An 18,044-nucleotide genomic window follows, 5' to 3' on the forward strand; every position below is an offset into this window, starting at 1 on the left:
CGCGCCTGGCCAGGAAGTTACTTTTAATCAAAGTGTTAGAACTTCCACACTGGTTCCTTCCAAACACCGAGCACATTACTCTAGTGATGATGCTGTGCTCACAACACTAGGGTAATTCAATTCAGAGTTCTGACCATACCTCCCTATTTTGTACAGTATTCATAGAAAATGAAAAAGCCAGTTATCTTTAAAAAAAAAATGCATTAACTGAAAAGTGAAAACAGAATGTACTGAGAAAAAACATGGCACCACAGTGCTTACGTTAAAATGGATTCATTCAATATTCCCAAACGTGAATTAAACAGTTTTACATAATTGTTTCCTTATAACAGTTTTCATGTTGGCAAAATAAATAATACTTTAATTATGAACTGTTTTATTTCAGTCTGAGATACTTAATTCTTGCAGTGCATGCCAACCGATAACAAAATCTATTAATAACACTCCCAAACCATGTGACTTTAAAGTTACAATCAACTGCTGAGAGGCATAAAAGTAATATCATTAAACAGAGAGTATGAAAATTAGGCTTTAAAATTAAAAACAAAACCTGGTTACTATTCTCTAGGAAACATTTCAAATATATAATCATCTCCAGCTTGGCTATCAAATTTCTGATACTTAAGATATGGTAGATTGCAGTTAATTTTATCTTTTTAGGTAGCAGGTATTATTTATTAAGCTTTTAATCTTTGGAGGATCTAGAAGTTTTGAAATGTACCAAATTTAATGTCATTAACCAATTGGAATTTTTAATATAAGTTCTGAGTGCAATTCGATTCAGAATTTCCTGTTCTTTTTCATTTTCGATGGATGTTGGTATTTGTTCCACCACTTTTTTGCACCTGCATACTTCTTGTTAACTTATAGATACTATGAGCCATACTTTCTTAGTATTGAAATAAATTTTATTTTAAAATGTTAAAAACATGATAAAACATGATTCCTTTAGGAAAAAATTCCCACTCTACCCATTCCCCTAATATCTATATAACAGTATTCAGAGCAGTATTTGTCAATGTTTGCCTAGGATGATCAGGATGTCTCAACCACCGGGAGTTTTCTTTAAACTGTATATTTCTGGGTCTACCCCAGATCTACCGAATCAGAATCTCTGAGGGTGGGGTCTATGACTGATTGTTAAAAAATGCTCCCAGGGATTGTTTTTATACTAAAATTTGGGAGCTACTAGTTTAAGGTACAAAATCTGACCTTCTGTGGTTTCATTGTGGGTTTAAAAGTATATATTAAAATTATTTGGGAAGTCTAGTCAAATGCCATAATGGTCTGTAAGGTAATCTATGATTGCTGACGTGCTTGACAGAGCATTAAATACCCTTTTTTCCTGCCTTGAAGTTATCTTTTCCATCATGTACATTAAATGTTGATGGAAACACATGTAAGGAGTCCCGAGTTCAAGAGCAATGTCAACCCAGTCCCAGATGCATTTCAGTGGGGTTTCCTCATATCCAGCAAACATGGCCGGGTTTGCTAAGAGTCCTCTTGCAACCATCACACCTACAAATTAAAGCACACCATATTTGTCCATACATTAAGAACCCCTGGTTATTAGTTCAAGCTCAATGAAGCAAACAGAATTTTTTTTTAAAAAGTATTATCACCAAGGTTTTGTGATGCCTTTATTACATTAGTATGTTTAATTCAATTACAAAAGAATTAATTTTGGTACCTTTTGTAAACCAGGAAAGTTTAAATGTACTTATAGAAATCTTTATTTTTTTAAAGATTTCTACATTAAACAATTAGTCTTTAGTTTTTCTTTAGGGTAAATCTAGACTGTCATAAATTGGGCTGCTTAAAGTTCAGTTTATCTATATTTTCCCATCTAGCAATCACAGGGCTTGGCATGCCAATAATTTAAGGGAATAATGAAACTACACAGCAGTTCTGGGGTTCTTTTAGCTCTTATCATTCTCGAGTCCACTTACTCTCATTTCTAGGTGCTTTATTTTACTAGTAGGATATCTAGAAAATTCTTCACTGGTCACTAGATATGATGGCATCAGAAAAGTAACTGAATTAATTTATCCCAGTTAAGATAATCCATGTTTTTCCAGGTAGAAAACTTAACATCATTTTAAAAATTGCTTAGCTTAAAACAGTACAATGGGAAAATATGGCTTAATGTTAAACAAAACAAATGAAAATCAACATTACTTCCCCACTCTCATTTCTTCCCAATTAAAAGAACCCAAGTATTTATTTCTTACCATCTGTCCCAGTAATCTGCCACACATTTTCTGCTTCCTTTAAGCTTCTGATGTCTCCATTAGCAATCACAGGTATAGACATATTTTCCTTAATTATTTTAATGGAATCATAGTGCACTGGCTGATGTCTTTCTTCAGCAGTTCTTCCATGGACTGTAATCCAGGAAACTCCTATTGCTTCAGCCTTTCGACAAAGATCTACAGTTCTTTTAAGGTCATCATGGATCCTACAATTCCAAAATTACATTTATCTGTTCACAGCACACAAATCTTAATGCTAACATTAACTGACTAAAATGATATTTCATCTACTAAATTAGTTAGCTTTGTTATATCATATTATTACTATATGTCATTATCAGCAAGGTTTTCTTCAGGGATCAGTTCCTATCCAAGACCTCAAATTTAGCTATTTCACTACTGACAACAAAGGACAAAAAACAAGTTTTATCTTAGACCTAGTGCTTCTATGCTTTGGCTTTGATAAATCAAAGAGCCATGAAAGTACTGTCACAGATTAATTTAAACCTTAATATTTGCTGTGCATGCCCCCATCCCCAAGTGGGAGAACATAATACTTTATCTTGAAATATGTTTTCAGGCTGGGCACGGCGGCTCACTCCTGTAATCCCAGCACTTTGAGAGGCTGAGGCAGGCGGATCACTTGAGGCCAGGAGCTCCAGACTGGCCTGGCCAACATGGGGAAACCTTGTTTCTACTAAAAAATACAAAAATTAGCGAGGTGTGGTGACACACACCTGTAATCCCAACTACTTGAGAGGCTGAGGCATGAGAATTGCTTGAACCTGGGAGGCAGGGGTTGCAGTGAGCCAAGATCGTGCCATTACACTCCAGCCTGGGCAACAGGGTGAGACTCTGTCTCAAAAAAAGAAATGTTTTCAACCTGTCACGGAAAAACTGATTCCTGGTTTATTTTCTTTTCATTGTGAAATTTTAGTGCAAACATATTTTTCCTGTTTTCTATACTTGGCACCAGTAATGTTTCTTAACATTAAATACTACATAGCTAAAGTTGAAAGTTTGGTGAAACTTACAATAAAGGGAGGCTTTAACTTTTGTTAAAAGTACAAAGAGGAAGTTTTTCAGGACTATACATGAAAATTATGGTATATATTCTTTTACTAAATGTCTTATTTTCAACACTTCCATACACAAGCTGCCAATTTATTTAGGATAGACACTCCTAACAGCATCAGACAAAAGGAATAATCTTTTATTTCCTAAGTAACGGATGATTGTATCAATAGATTGAAATATTGTCTTTACCTTATTTTAATAGAAACTGAAAATCCAGGGGTTTCCACTTGATTTCTTACTTGTTTCACCATATCTCGAACAAGCTCTGGCTTGTTTATTAAGCAAGCCCCATAACCTTCTGCCATTGCCCACCTTTGTAAAGCAAACATATGAACAAGTGAATTCTAAATAACTGGAAGAGAAGACAAAATTCTGAAAGCACTGAAATATAAGTGCATCCATTTCTCTAGTGATCTGGAATAGAAGCAGATTTTAAAAATTCATAGGTTCAACATTTCTAAGTGGATCAATATGAGATTAGGAAAACATGTTCCCAGATCAAAAAGTACTCAGGAGAAATGGTTTTCATTGGCAAGTGAGAATATTAAGTTAAAAGTCATTCAACCAAAACAGGTTTAAATATTTCAAGTAATTAATTGCAATGACTTCAGATTTCAAAAATTCCAAATTTGATGTTTATTGTGCCTAACGAGGTTTTATTAGTCTCAATAGTAGAAAGATAGTTTTGGCTTACAGCATTCCAATACCACTAAACAGCTTATTTAACTCTCCTAATGAGTATACAAATATGTCTCATCTAATTTGGATTACGCTATACTTAACAACTTTGCTTTTATTCTGTGGACACAATTTGAATTACTGATAATCTACTACAGTGCCAGTACAGCAGAACTATTATTGTCAGGCCAGGTGCGGTGGCTCAGGTCTGTAATCCCAGGACTTTGGGAGGCTGAAGCGGGTAGATCACCTGAGGTTGGGAGTTCACGACCAGCCTGACCAACACAGAGAAACCCGTCTCTACTAAAAATACAAAATTAGCCGGGCATGGTGGCGCATGCCTGTAATCCCAGCTACTCGGGAGGCTGAGGCAGGAGAATCGCTTGAAACTGGGAGGCGGTGGTTGTGGTGAGCTCAGACGGCACCACTGCACTCCAATTTGGGAAACTCCGTCTCAAAAAAAAAAAAAAAAAAAAAAATTATTGTCAAATTAAGTACATCCTATCAACACCCAGTTACTTAAACCCAACCAAATAACTATGGTATAGAAAGAAAAGGTGATTATAATAAGGTATTTTTATAAGGGGAACTAATTAGGGAGAAAATATGTGGTGATTTCCTAAGTCAAACAATCTGTTTTCAGAGCAAGCATATCTGACGTGACAGTAAAAATACATTTTAGGGATTGCCGTAAACATTAGATTCTCATATAACTACTTATGGATGAGATTCAAGGCACAGCCACATAAAAATTCTATTGGTGAGGGGAGACAAAACACCTGTCTATACATCATTTCAGTCATCAGAAAAGACCTTTGAATTTATGTTCCTAAATTACATTTCCCTATATTTTCTTCCTTCTTGTTTTGAGCCCCGGGGCTGTAACTCTATTTTAAGTTTTGGAAAACTAGAAAGATATTTTACCATGTTCACACATAGTTTTTTTTGTAATCTTTTGGAAAATTCTTCCAACTTCTTTGAGCTTTACCTCTGAGGGCAACCACAGTTAATGTCTATTCCATTCGCATAAGGACAGACTATACGAGCAGCATCAGATAAAAGTCTTGCATCGTTAGCAGCAAACTGAACAATCAATGGGCAATCACCTGACAAAATGAATAGCTCAACATTAAAATTCACAGGAAAAAACCCTGCACACACACACACCAAACTTTAATGTTTGTACAGGATAAAAGAGCAATAACGATTTTTAGCCTAAGAAGCATCTGTCCAAATAATATAACATTAAACAATTTAAAATATTTTAAATTAAAAGCAATTTACACTCAGTAAAAAATTCAAACAGTACAAAATTTGATAAATGAAAACAATTCTAACACTTTTGACAAAATAGACCCTCTTCCCAAAGGTGAGAATTAGTTTACCTGCATTCCAGAACAATTTTTTTGTATACCTGTAAAATTTAAACAAGTGTGAACATTCTATAAATACCACTATGCCTACTGTTCCTTTCTTTCCTGATATATCTGGGAGATGTACTCAGTTCTATTTTCTTCTTTATAGTGGGATATTCCGCTGTATGCATGGACCATAGAATATATTTTTAGACTGTTTCATATGCTCTGAGTATATTCATAGGGTAAATTCTTAGGAGTAGAATTGTTAATAGGCATTTAGCATACAACATTGTGATAGGTATTACAGAATTATCCTCCAAGAGTTTACCAATATATACACACACCAATATGGATAAAAGTTCTTGTTTCCTCACAACTTATCATACAGTGTATATCTAACATTTGAATATTCTAATTAGTGAGCTCTTTTCATATTCTTTACATTTTTCTATATATAGTTTTTCCATTAGTCATTCCTTTTATTTGTAATTTTTTTATAAAACAAATTAGTATTGCTATCTATCATGTGTTATAAATATTCTCAGTTTTTTGTCTTTGAGCATATTTGTGCTCTTATATATAAAGGTCTAAATTTTTTTTTTTTTTTTTTGAGACAGTGTCTCTCTCTGTCGCCCAGGCTAGAGTGCAGTGGCACAATCTCAGCTCACTGCAACCTCTGTGTCCCAGGTTCAAGTGATTCTCCGGCTCAGCCTCCCAAGTAGCTAGGAGTACAGCCGCCTGCCACTAAAGCCAGCCAATTTTTGTATTTTCAGTAGAGACAGGGTTTCACCATGTTGGTCAGGCTGGTCTTGAACGCCTGACCTCAGGTGATCCACCCACCTTGGCCTCCCAAAGTGCTAAGATTACAAGAATGAGCCACGGCGTCTGGCCCAAAGGTTTAAATTTTAATACAGCCAAATGTATTAAAGCTTCCTAGGTTTTAAAGAACATATTTTTCTTATCCTTGGATCAGTGTTATGAACTCTTTTTAGATGTATTTCAACATTTCTTTTGAGGAATACTTGTACGAGAATCACTGGGTGTTTATAAAAATGCAGATTTCTTGGCATCATCCTAGTTGCACTGATTCAAGATTCCTATGGCAATCCACTGATTTATAGGATTATGATGGTTCAGGGAAATTTGCTTTATTCTTTATGGAGATGTAAGGTGCTTTCTCTTTTGTTGCTCAAGAGAGTTACAGAATTTCAATTTAACAACCATTTATTGGTCTAATATATTTCCAACACTGTACCAGATGCTAAGGATACAAATCAAGCTATTTCTACAGCTACAGCCCTCAAGGAGGCCGAACCTAATGGGAGAAATAGGCATATAAAGAGAAAATCATAATGCAGTAGAATTAAGTGCAACATAAGAGCCTGTGCTTAGCAGGGAGGACATGAGTAGAGGATGATCAAAAAAAAAAAAAAAAAAAAAGATTCATGGCTACAAATATTGAGACCTGAATGAAGAAACATAAACTACAGTTTGCAAGAGAGAGAGAGGGGTCTGGTGTGAGAAGACAGGGTATGTTCAAGGACTTAAAATAACTTAGGAATTTTGAAGGATAAAGTCAGTGGGCGTGGGGAGAAACTGAAGGAAGATGAGGCTGCAGAAGATATATTTAGAGGTCAGATTATGAAAAACTGTATATTATCCTCAGGTGCTGAAATTTTAGTCTTTAAGCCAGTAGCTCTCAACCTTTAACAAGCTCAGAATTACCTGGAAAGCTTTTCAAAACACAGATTGCTGGACCACATATCCAGAATTTCTGATTTAGTATACCTGTAAATCTCCCTTTCTAACAAGTTTCCAGATAATACTGATGCTGCTGGTCTGGGGATCACACCTTGTGAACAATGAGAGGAAAATTTACATTTTCAATAGGTCACTTGGAGGATAGTTTGGAATGGTACAAGACTAGAGGCAGTGTGACAGGCATCTACTCTAATAGCCCTAGTGAGAGGAGAGGGTTTCAAAGTGGCCTTAATGCTTTGGTATATACACTGATAGTTTACAAGGCTTTCAGTAATAACAGGTAAAAAATACTTATTAAAAACACTAAAGAACTAAAACTTTTTCATATAAAATCTCTAAATTGTGTTGTTTCTGATTAGACAAGATAGTTGAGTTTGTAAACAAATTTAAAAAGTTTTACAAAGTCAGTACACTTGGTTTCACATACCTTGGTTTGTGGTAAATTCACTGTCTCTGGCTTTTATAGATTTGACAAAATCAGCGGCAACTATCATTGGTGTATAACACAGATCACAACTGTATTTTCTTACTAGTGTCCTAAAAGCCAACCTGTGAGCATATAAAACCTTAATTATGCATTTAGAAACACCACAAACATATTTTAGTGCATTGTTAAATATTTATCAGAGAAAGTTCTACCTACGGGGAGATGGAGGATACTTTTCCCTATTATTCCTGCTAAGTATTACTAAAAACCCTGGATATTATATACAAAACAAACACAAGAAAATTTTGAAAGGTGAAGAAAAGATGGCCAGACAGGCTAGTGACCTCAGGACCTGAGGAATGACAGGGTGGTGAGTTCTCTGGATTTTATTTTTGTCTCAAATATCCTAGACTTGAAGAAGCTGGCCAACTGGAAACAACAATGGATGCAGACAAAACCAGCCCCAACAAAAGCCTTCTCTAACCAAGGGACCAGGAAAATGTTCTGTCTGACCTAGTAAGACAGAAATCTCTTAGACAGTTCTACTCCAGCCAAATACTGTAGAAAAAGCTATGGCTTTATCTCCATTAGCAAAGGCCAAGTGGGAATCCTAGACTTCTACCCTCCAAAGGCTGTTAACAAGGTGCTCCAACATTCTACTGAGATGATGTCCGAGAAGGCCAGGTAAGGATTTGAAACTTTCATCTCTGGTGGCCAGTGAGGTCACTCCCAGCCCAGTGGTATCAGTGGAGGCCACAAGGGGAGCCTGGACTTTCATGCCTGCCAGCAGTAATGAAGCACTCCTCTTCCTCACTGCTTGGTGTGGTATCAGAGGAGGCATAGTGGAGAGCCAGGACTTTCATTATTGCCCAGCATATATGAGGCTACCCTCACCATGGGGAACTGTAACTATCATCCCTGTCCAGCAGTAATGAGGAGCTCCTCACCTACCAGATGTCGAAGGAGGCCAAGTGAAGAACTTGGACTTCTATCAGATAGTAATGAGGTGGCACCACTCCCCTAATCATTCCTTGCTGGAGTGTTGTCAGAAAAAGCCGGTTAAAACAGAATGTTCAATAGTCAAAATCAATTAATCCATCATATTAACAGGCTAAATAATAAAAAGCACATGATCATGTAGATGCAGAAAAGGCATTTGACAAAATACCCATACGTACTAAAAAAAAAGCTAACTCTAGAAAACCAGAAGTAGAGGGAACCTTCCTCAGTTTGATAAAGTGCATCCATAAAATTCCTACAGAACATTTTTGCCTTAGACAGGAACAAGGTAAGGAAGTCTGCTCTTATCACCCTTATTCAACACAGCACTGAAACTTTTAGTCAGTGCAATAAGGCATGATAAAGAACAAAAGGTACATGATCAAAAGGAAGAAATCCAACTGTCCTTATTTGCAGATGACATGGTTGTCTATATAGACTCTGAAGGAATTTACAAAAAAACTAGAACCAAGAAGTGAGTTTAGCAAGTTTTCAGGATATAAGATCAACATACAAAAATCTATTTCTATGTGCTAGCAATAAACATGTGAACACCAAAAATTAAAAATTCTATTTACAAACATGCTCAAAACAAACCCAGGTGTCTTATAAACATGTACAGAACTTGTAACCTGAAAACTACACAAAACTGTTGATAGAAATCAAAGAAAATCTCAATCAATGGAAAGACATATTGTGTTCATGGATTGGGAGACTCAACACAGTAAGAAAGTCAGTTCTTCCCAAGTTGAGGTATAGGTTTCACACAGGTCTTATGAAAATTCCAGCAAGGTTTTTTGCAGAGATAGACAAGGTCATTCTAAAATTTATTTGTAAAGCAAGGGAACTAGAATAGCTAAAACAATTTTGAAAAAGTAAATAAATTGGGAAGAACCAGTCTACCTGATTTCAAGACATATTATAGAGCTATATAGTAAAACTGTGGTATTGGCAGGGAAAAAGATACAAGATCAATGGAACAAAATAGAAAATGCTGATTTCTCATGAAGAAGCAAATAATTAAATAGAGGAGAGATAGCCTTTCTTTTTTTTATTATTTTTTTTGAGATGGAGTTTTACTCTTGTTGCCCAGGCTGGAGTGCAATGGCGCGATCTTGGCTCACTGCAACCTTCACCTCCCAGGCTCAAGCGATTTTCCTGTTTCAGCCTCCCAGCAGCTGGGACTATTGGCATGCACCACCATGCTGACTAATTTTTGTATTTAGTAGAGATGGGGTTTCACCATGTTGGACAGGCTGGTCTAGAACTCCTGACCTCAAATGATCTGCCCACCTCGGCCTCCCAAAGTGCTGGGATAAGGATTTGATGGCGTGAGCCACCTTGCCTGGCCCACAGCCTTTCAAAAATGGTGCTGGAGTAATTGGACACCCATAGGCAACCTAACCTAAGCCTCACACTTACGTAAAAGTTAATGCAAAATTGATCATGGACTTAAATGCAAAACATAAAACTATAAAACTTTTAGGGAAAAAAACTGAGGAGAAAAATATTCAGGATCTGGAGCTACATAAAGGTTTCTTACACTTGACATCAAAAGCACCAATTTACAAAAGGAAAAATTGGTAAGTTAGACTTCATTAAAATGAAACTTTTGTTCTGCAAATGATCCTGTTAAGAGCATGAAAAGACAAGCCATATACAGGGAGAAAATATGTGCAAATCACATATCTGACAAAGCAGAATATATATCTAGAGTATATAAATAACTCTCAGCACTCAATAGAAAACAAGAAAACATATGGATAAAAGCACTTGAATAGATACTTATACAAAGACAACATACAAATGGCCAATAAACACACAAAAAGATGTTCAGCATCATTAATCATTAGGGAAATGCAAATTAAAACTGCAATGAGATACCACTTCATACCCATTAGGATGATTATAACAATAAAAAAAACAAAACTCCCAGAATATAACAAGTGTTGATGAGGATGTAGAGAAATTAAAACTCTTGTTCACTGCTGCTGGTAAGGTAACATGGTGCAGTTGCTATAGAAAGCAGTATAGTAGCTGCTCAAAAAATCAAACATAGAATCACCATATGATCCAGCAATTCTACTTCTGGGTACACAGTCAAAAAAGAATTGAAAGCAGAGTTTCAGAGACCTGTTATGAACCATGGGTACTTGTATATGGGTATTTGTACACCCATAGTTCATGAAAGTATTGTTTGCAATAGCCAAAAGGTGGAAGTTATCTTGTGTTCTATCAATATATGAATAGATATCAACAGATGAATGGATAAACAAAATATACATAAAATGGAATATTATTCAGCCTTAAAAGGAACAATAGTCTGATATATGCTACAACATGAATGAACCTTGAGGATGTTATGCTGCCTAAAATATTAGCAAAATAAATCCAGTTTTGAACAAATACATGTAAGACTTATATGAGGTACCTAGAGTAGTGAAATTCATAGAGGGAGAAAGTAGAATAATGGTTGCCAAGGGCTGCTGTAGGGAACAGTGGAATGGGGAGTTATAGTTTAATGTGTATAGAATTTCCATCTTCTAAGATGAAAAGAGTTTTAGAGATCAGATGCACAACAATGTGAATGTAATTAATACTACTGAACTGTATTCTTAAAAATGATTGAGAGGTAAATTTTATGTTACGTATATTTTATAACAAACTTTTTTAAAAAAACAACTCAATAGTAAAAGAGCAAACAATCCAATTAGAAGATGAGCAAAATATATGAAGAAATATTTCTTCGAAAACTGAACACACCACTACCTCAGGACCCAGTAATTGCACTATTTGTCCCAAGACTTAAGTTCACATAAAAATCTACACATCAATACTTATATCTATTTAGTATACACTATATACTTATAGGTAGGAGTTACAACCACCACCATTTTTATAGATATAAAAAGTGCAGCTCAGAGAGGTTGTTTACTCAGGATCACATATATACTAGGCAAGTAGTAGCATCATGACTCAATTCTAAATCATGATTCCAAAGCTAGGAGTTTGAAGTTCCCATATGGTGGTGGTCTTACAGTACTTTTAAAAAGTCAGAGCATAAAAGGGAAATTTCATCTTAGTTCATTAACCATTTAGCAACACTTACTTTGAATATCGAACCATTGGGGCACAGACTTTTACCAGCTGTCCAGAATGAAACATTTCTATGGGATCTTTTTTTCTTTCTTGACATATTGTGGTTTGCATGCAGTCACTCTTCATTAATACAGACTTGTTTCAAATCTGAAAAAGACAGTAAGCTTGTATAGAGAAAATATGCTTTCACTATATTAATTCCATTCTAACAATTTCAACTGCCAACAACGTGTATTTTTTATCAGGCTTGTGGGCTTGGAAATTTTTTTATTAATAGCTTCTTTTCACAGTATCCAATATGACACTATAGAATGCTGCCTCTATTTGTAAGATAAATAGATGTGGAAAACTACCCAAGATAGTTGTGCAAAAACAAGATGTAGAAAACAATATTTTTTCCCTAGTTTACCATGTTGTAAGTTTTCAGGTTATTTAAACATTTTTTACATGCTACTTTGTTGGGATTGGTAAGCCAAGAAATTTGGTTTATTTTATATATAATACTCGACTAGCATTTGGAAATATCTTGTTTTATTCAGGAAAGTTAAATGGCATTAATAGAGCAACTCTAGTCAGTGTTTCAAAAGATATCCTGGTGCTTTTATTGTAATTCTTGAATCCTGTTGTCTGTGAATCAGAAGATAAACAAACATTAATTACTTTTAAACATTTTAATGTGATATTATCTAGTGAAAATTTCAATTATAATTCTACAATTGCATTCTAAATCACTTTTATACCCCAAGAGGTACAGGTACAAGTGATGAAATTATGGAGTTTATAAATGTTTTATATTTGCTATACTTAAAATCCTACCATTTCACAGTGTTGGTTACTTTTCATATTCCAGTTTTTGGCCTTAGTAATTTAGAAACAGATATGTATGAAGGAAAAACGAAACAGAAAAAAATAAAAAAAAAAGAATCGGATATGGGCCAACTTTAGAACGGTCTAATTGCTCAAACTTTAGAGTCTTTAACCTTTAGGCAAAGAGTTGAAATTAAAAATAGCCAAAGTACTTAAGGATGTCAGGGTCTTGCAAGAAACTGCTGGAAGCACCAATATTTAAGTAACAGAGGAAAAGGGGAGAGCAAAAAAGACTGAAGATGAACTTTGGAGCTGGGAGGAATAAACCTAAAGAGTGATACTCAGAAACCAAGAGAGAGACCATTATGAAGGAAGTTGGGGATAGGTATCTTAAACATCAAAGTAAGGCAAAAATAAAGGGTGCAATGGCAACAAGGTCATTAGTGATTTTAGCAAGAATTATTTCATTTTTATCCACTCCTGCAGTCATAGTAAATGGCATACAGAAGGCCTCAATATTTATTTGCTTAAAGAATAAATCAGTAGCTTTCAGGGGGCTGGGCTCACACCTGTAAACTCAGCATTTTGGGAGGCCAAGGCAGGAGTTCCAGACCAGCTTGGGCAATATAGTGAGACTCCCATCTCTAAAAAAAAATTATAAAAATTAGCTGGGCGTGGCAGCAAGCACCTGTGGTCTCAGCTACTCTAGAAGCTTAGGCAGGAGGATCCCTTGAGCCCAGAAGGTTGAGGCTGCAGTGAGCCATGATCCTGCCACTGCACTCCAGCCTGGGTGACAGAGCTAGACCCCAACTCAACAAAACAAAACAAAACAATCGGTAGCTTTCAACTTTAGTTGTATACTACAATGAACTGGGGAGCTTTTAAGAATTAGGATGCCCAAGCCATACCCTAGACCAATTAAATCCAAATGTCTGGGCTCAGGATGCAGGCATCAGTGTTTTTATTAAAGCTCTTCAGGTGATTTCAATGTGCAGCTAAGCTTGGAATTACTGGAATAAGTAAATCCAAAGATTCCAAAGCACCTGGTACAATTGTTTGTTTAAATGGGTTCCTGCCTTACCTATTAGCTCCTTTTAGGATATGGATTGAGTCTTATGTTTGTAAACTCATGAGAGCATGCAGAGTAGGGGGGTCAAAACTTTCACTCTATGAATGAATATTATTCACTCTTCTAAAATCTTCCACTGGGGGGAATAAAGTCAAGGAAGGAAAAATAATTCCTAATCCACAAGTAATGAATGAATCACTCCTATTCCCATCATGACTAAGATCTTACATACTAGGGAAAATCCTCTGAGACAAAGAGAGCATAATGCAGTGTAGCATAAGACTTGCTTACCTGAGGTGTTATGAGTATGAAATGCATTTAGATTTATGAAATACTTAGAACAGCGATAAGCACAGGATAAGCAGTAGCACCTTTTTGAAACAGAATGTAGAAAACCACGTAGCTCTGGAACTGGACAAAATTGGTTTCCTGGATACATACCTACTGTACAAAATGAAAAAGTCATATTACAGTTTCTTTTTGCGAAGAAGCTTAAGACTTTCTTGCATACTTGTGGTTGATTGACCCTGTTAATTTATCAGTATTTATCTTAGAAGAAAAAAATCTAGGTAAAAAATGCGAACGTATTAGCTGAGAAGATACAATGGGAACCAACCTGATGCTCTTACAGCCTCAATACCGTTAGTTGAGATATAGACAATCTATCAGTTTGTAATTAAGAAAAAGTCTGGCATGTAGCTCAAAGTGAGGAAGAGGTAGAAAAGGCAAAAGGTCAAAGGTCTCATGGAAGGAAGGAGGGTAGAGACAGTGAGTTTTATTTGTCCTTTTATGGTTCAGTCTTCCTTCTTCATCGAGTCTCCCTAATTCTCTTCACTCTTCATCCCCAGCAATTTTTCTTCCCAAGCATTTCCTGCGGGCTTTTATTACCCCAGGAGTGCCAGTCAAGGGGTGGGACAGATACAGCTGTGTAGCAACTAACGCCTGACTCTTGTGAGTGTGGAGGGCAAACGAAGCTCCCTGAAACCTCCGCTCTGCTCTCCTGCCTTACGCCGCACGGCCCCTGTTCTGAGGTTTAATACTTGCTTCACAGATAGGCGCTGCGGCCACGTTCCGGTGCCCACCTTCTCCTTGGCCCGGGCACGACGCCAGCCCAAGAGGCGCGACCCACAGCTGCTGCGAAAGACAGAGGAAAGCGCCGGCCGGATGGCCTTGGCTCCCTCGGTGCGCTGGGCGCAGAGCACTCGGACCCCGAGCGCCCACTGCTCGAGTAACCACGCAGCTCCTAGCCAGGATTAGCCCAGCCGCGGGGTAACTCAGTTCGCCAGGCTGGGCTGGTTGGGCGGGCGGCGCCGAGATTCTGCGTCACCACCTGGGCGGGGCCGTTCTGCCGCTGACGACATCAACCCGGCACCTGCCAACATGGAAGGTGGCGACGGTAGCGTCGTTGTGGCTGGCCTCGGGGCTCGAGGTTCTGGAGCGGCTGCAGCGACAGTCCGGGAACTTCTGCAGGACGGTAAGGAGACGGGGTCTGACCAGGTCGTGGGTTTAGGGGTCTGCGCTGCTCCGCACCTGGACAGCGAGGTGTACCCAACCCGTTGCTTTGCAGAAAGTTTTCCAGTCTGAACGTGACCACTCCCCTCCGCCCGGCCCTCTGGCTTGGGTACTGTTCTAGCCAATCTGTTTCCTCTGGGACTGGCTCCCTCTTTTCTGGTGTCTTGGGGACACCTGGTTTCTGTTTGCTCCTCATTTCAACTCGACCCCCCCATGGCTCCAGCTTCCCTGAAGTTTAGGGAGACCAAACCCTGTGGCCCGCGTTTGCAGCCACGGGCTGCTGCCGCAGTTCTTGAACGGGTGTAGCGTTCGAGCTCTTCAAAAGTGTAAGTTCTAGAACAGACGGCAGACGCATGAGGAAGTAGGGCCTTGTTTTAAAGTAGAACTGGTAACGCCTACTCCTTTAACAAATGGACTATACAGGTCACCCCTCTCGCAGCCGGTTTTTTCCCCCCCTCCTTTATGAGGCAGTTATCCACAGTGAGACGTTGGGGAAGGTTTGAGGCATTCGTTCAGGTTGAGATTAACCATTTGTACGGAATCTAGCAGTCAGATTTATTGCTAGTCAGTTTGGAGAGAAGTTGCCCAAAATAAAAAAAGTTAGGTATACTTGAAAAGCATATTCAGTTGTGTCAATCCAGTTACCATGTCCCGAATCTCTTATCCTTCAGAATAAAGTTCAAATTTATAAGCATAAAAATAAAGCCCTTCTCAAGTGTTTTTAATTTTTTCTCTAGTGGCCATCGCATTCTACCTTGTACTAAAATCATTTGTATACTTTTTAAAATCTCTTCTGTATGGTGAACTTTTTTTTAATATCCCACAATGTGAATAGCAGTATCTTGCATACAGTAGGTGCAGAATGTTTTTAAAAGTGATCGTCGCAGTTAGAAGCACATGAACACATTTGAAGACCAAAGTGGGTAATAAATGAAATAAAGTTCTAAATTGTTATTTTCTCTGACTATTGAATATTTTATTGTCATCCTGAATTACATGCTTTCTCATGATAATGTATGTACTTTTGTCAAAAGCAATGATGTTTTCTGAACTATTTTGTGTTGGAAACTAGGTCAGGGTCTCTGTCTAAAACTTGGTTAAACTGAATGTAAATTAAGATACAAGGCACAGACCCTGATATATTTGCAATTGCTCCTGATATATGTGCAATTCTTGCCCTCAAGTAGTTCACCATCTAGTAGAGGAAATAATCTTGTAGAGCTGTAAAGGTAGGTGCTGTAATACAGTGATGTAAGATAGCAATTGGATTGTGTATAAAGTAGAGCGTTAATATAGAGGAGAATGATAACTGGGGATTGGGAACTGGTTAGGAAATGTCAGAAAAGGCTTACTAAGTGGAGACGTTTTAAACTGTAGATAGTACTTCCCCAGGTGAACAGTGGAAGGGACAATACAGTCCAAACACTGGATATATGTTTCAGTAGGATGTATTTCAGGAATTGTAGTCAGTTCTTGGAGGGTAAATAGTCTTCATTTCTGCCTTCTGTATTTTCCTCCTTGGTTCTCTGCCGTTCTCCACAGTGATTATTTAAATATTCTTTATCCTTTTCAAACCTTTTCCTTCAAGCTTAACAAATGACTTTCAGCTTCCCTGGGGAGAAAAAAAGGAGCCATCAGATGTGAACTTTCTCCATTTCTTGCCCATCAAAGCTATAAATTTAACTTCAACCTATAACCATCCGTTGTACCTTTTTCCCCTTGCCTTTTCAATTGCAACAGAAGTGGAGTCTCTGCTCCTTTCTTTCTTTCTTTTTTTTTTTTTTGAGACGGAGTCTGGCTCTGTCGCCCAGGCTAGAGCCCAGGCTAGAGCGCCGTGGCGCGATCTCGGCTCACTGTAAGCTCCGCCTCCTGGGTTCGCGCCATTCTCCTGCCTCAGCCTCCCGAATCGCTGTGTTACAGGCGCCCGCCACCATGCCCAGCTAATGTTTTGTATTTTTTTAGTAGAGACGGGGTTTCACCATATTAGTCAGGATGGTCTCGATCTCCTGACCTCGTGATCTGCCCGCCTTGGCCTCCCGAAGTGCTGGGATTACAGGAGTGAGCCACCATGCCCAGCCGAGTCTCTGCCCCTTTCTAAGGATAGTCCCTCCTACTTTGCTCTGGATTTTTTCTTCCTGTTTCCTAGGGACTCAATCACCCTCAATCTATGCCATTGAAATAACTTTGCAAGGTTTCCAATGACTTTCTTGCACATACAACAAATGGACACTTTTTCGGTGCTTTCCTTTAACTTGTAATAGCATTTAATTCCTTTCTTGAAGTACTTTTCTCATGTGGTTTATGGGTGCTGTGCTTTTAAAAAATTCTTAATTCTCTAGGTGCTCTTTTCCAGGTTCCTGTAGATACTTGTCAGTTCAGTTCTGAATTAAGCGGTCTCTGTTGCCCCTCCCACCCCCAACATTCCTGAGGAAGTAAGCATTTCCAGCAGAAACTTTGATTCACTGTATCAGGGATTTGGCTAATGACAGTATCGAATTGATAGGCTTGGTGAGCACAGATGCATAGTATGAAAATTGGTGAGGTGTTTCCTATATGCATCCTATGGAAATGAGGAAACTATAAAAGAGAAGCATTATATAATTCATCTCTTTAAAGGCTGTAAGCCCTCAGATGCCACATCCTGTTGTGTTTGATCTTTGTAAGCTCTGTGATACTACTACTACTTACTTTCTTTATCCCTTCTTTTGGCTTTTGCCATTCTTTTTTGTTTCTCTTTCTTTCTCCCTGAGCATTCTTTAGTCTCTTTGATTGCTTTCATTTTTCTCTCTCCACCCCCAACTTTCCTATCTTCCTCATTTTCCTGCCTTTCTGTGCATTCTAAAACTTTTTCCTAAATCATCTGGTCTTTTCTGTGGTTTCAGTATGATCTGTACCTGTCTTCTGAATTATAAAACTGTATTTTTAACTGCCTACTGGACATTTCTATCTTAATTTTATTATGATATGCCGTTCCATAACCTGTATGGACATTTCTATTTTGATAG

At 37.8% G+C, this 18,044-nt stretch overlaps 2 protein-coding genes across 8 annotated transcripts in view; one reads left to right on the forward strand and one right to left on the reverse strand.

Moving 5' to 3' along the window:
* Nucleotides 1-886: 886 nt before the first annotated feature.
* On the reverse strand, nt 887-14,811 carry DUS4L (dihydrouridine synthase 4 like). Of its 7 annotated transcripts, XM_010382419.2 has the most exons (9): nt 14,144-14,311; nt 13,899-13,971; nt 13,028-13,102; nt 11,662-11,798; nt 7,554-7,675; nt 4,996-5,113; nt 3,519-3,641; nt 2,232-2,458; nt 887-1,518 (listed from the first exon to the last, which is right to left on the reverse strand). In XM_010382419.2, exons 4-9 carry the CDS (start codon nt 11,775-11,777, stop codon nt 1,271-1,273), a joined length of 954 nt encoding a protein of 317 aa, XP_010380721.1. In that variant the 5' UTR covers nt 11,778-11,798; nt 13,028-13,102; nt 13,899-13,971; nt 14,144-14,311; the 3' UTR covers nt 887-1,270. The 7 variants fall into 7 exon arrangements, with proteins under 7 accessions (XP_010380721.1, XP_030788172.1, XP_030788170.1 ...); XM_030932312.1 differs by lacking the exons at nt 13,028-13,102; nt 14,144-14,311 and adding an exon at nt 14,610-14,811 and having other exon boundaries at nt 13,899-13,968; XM_030932310.1 differs by lacking the exons at nt 13,028-13,102; nt 14,144-14,311 and adding an exon at nt 14,610-14,811.
* The window catches only part of COG5 (component of oligomeric golgi complex 5), a 366,355-nt gene continuing 362,615 nt past the window's right edge, over nt 14,305-18,044 (forward strand). Inside the window, exon 1 of the mRNA XM_010382422.2 lies at nt 14,305-15,001. Within this exon, the coding sequence (XP_010380724.1) occupies nt 14,908-15,001 (94 nt within the window). The 5' untranslated portion in view covers nt 14,305-14,907. The remainder of the gene's footprint in view (nt 15,002-18,044) is intronic.

This window comes from Rhinopithecus roxellana, chromosome 6, assembly GCF_007565055.1.
Source record: "Rhinopithecus roxellana isolate Shanxi Qingling chromosome 6, ASM756505v1, whole genome shotgun sequence".
In the NCBI taxonomy this organism is placed as follows: Eukaryota; Metazoa; Chordata; class Mammalia; order Primates; family Cercopithecidae; genus Rhinopithecus; species Rhinopithecus roxellana.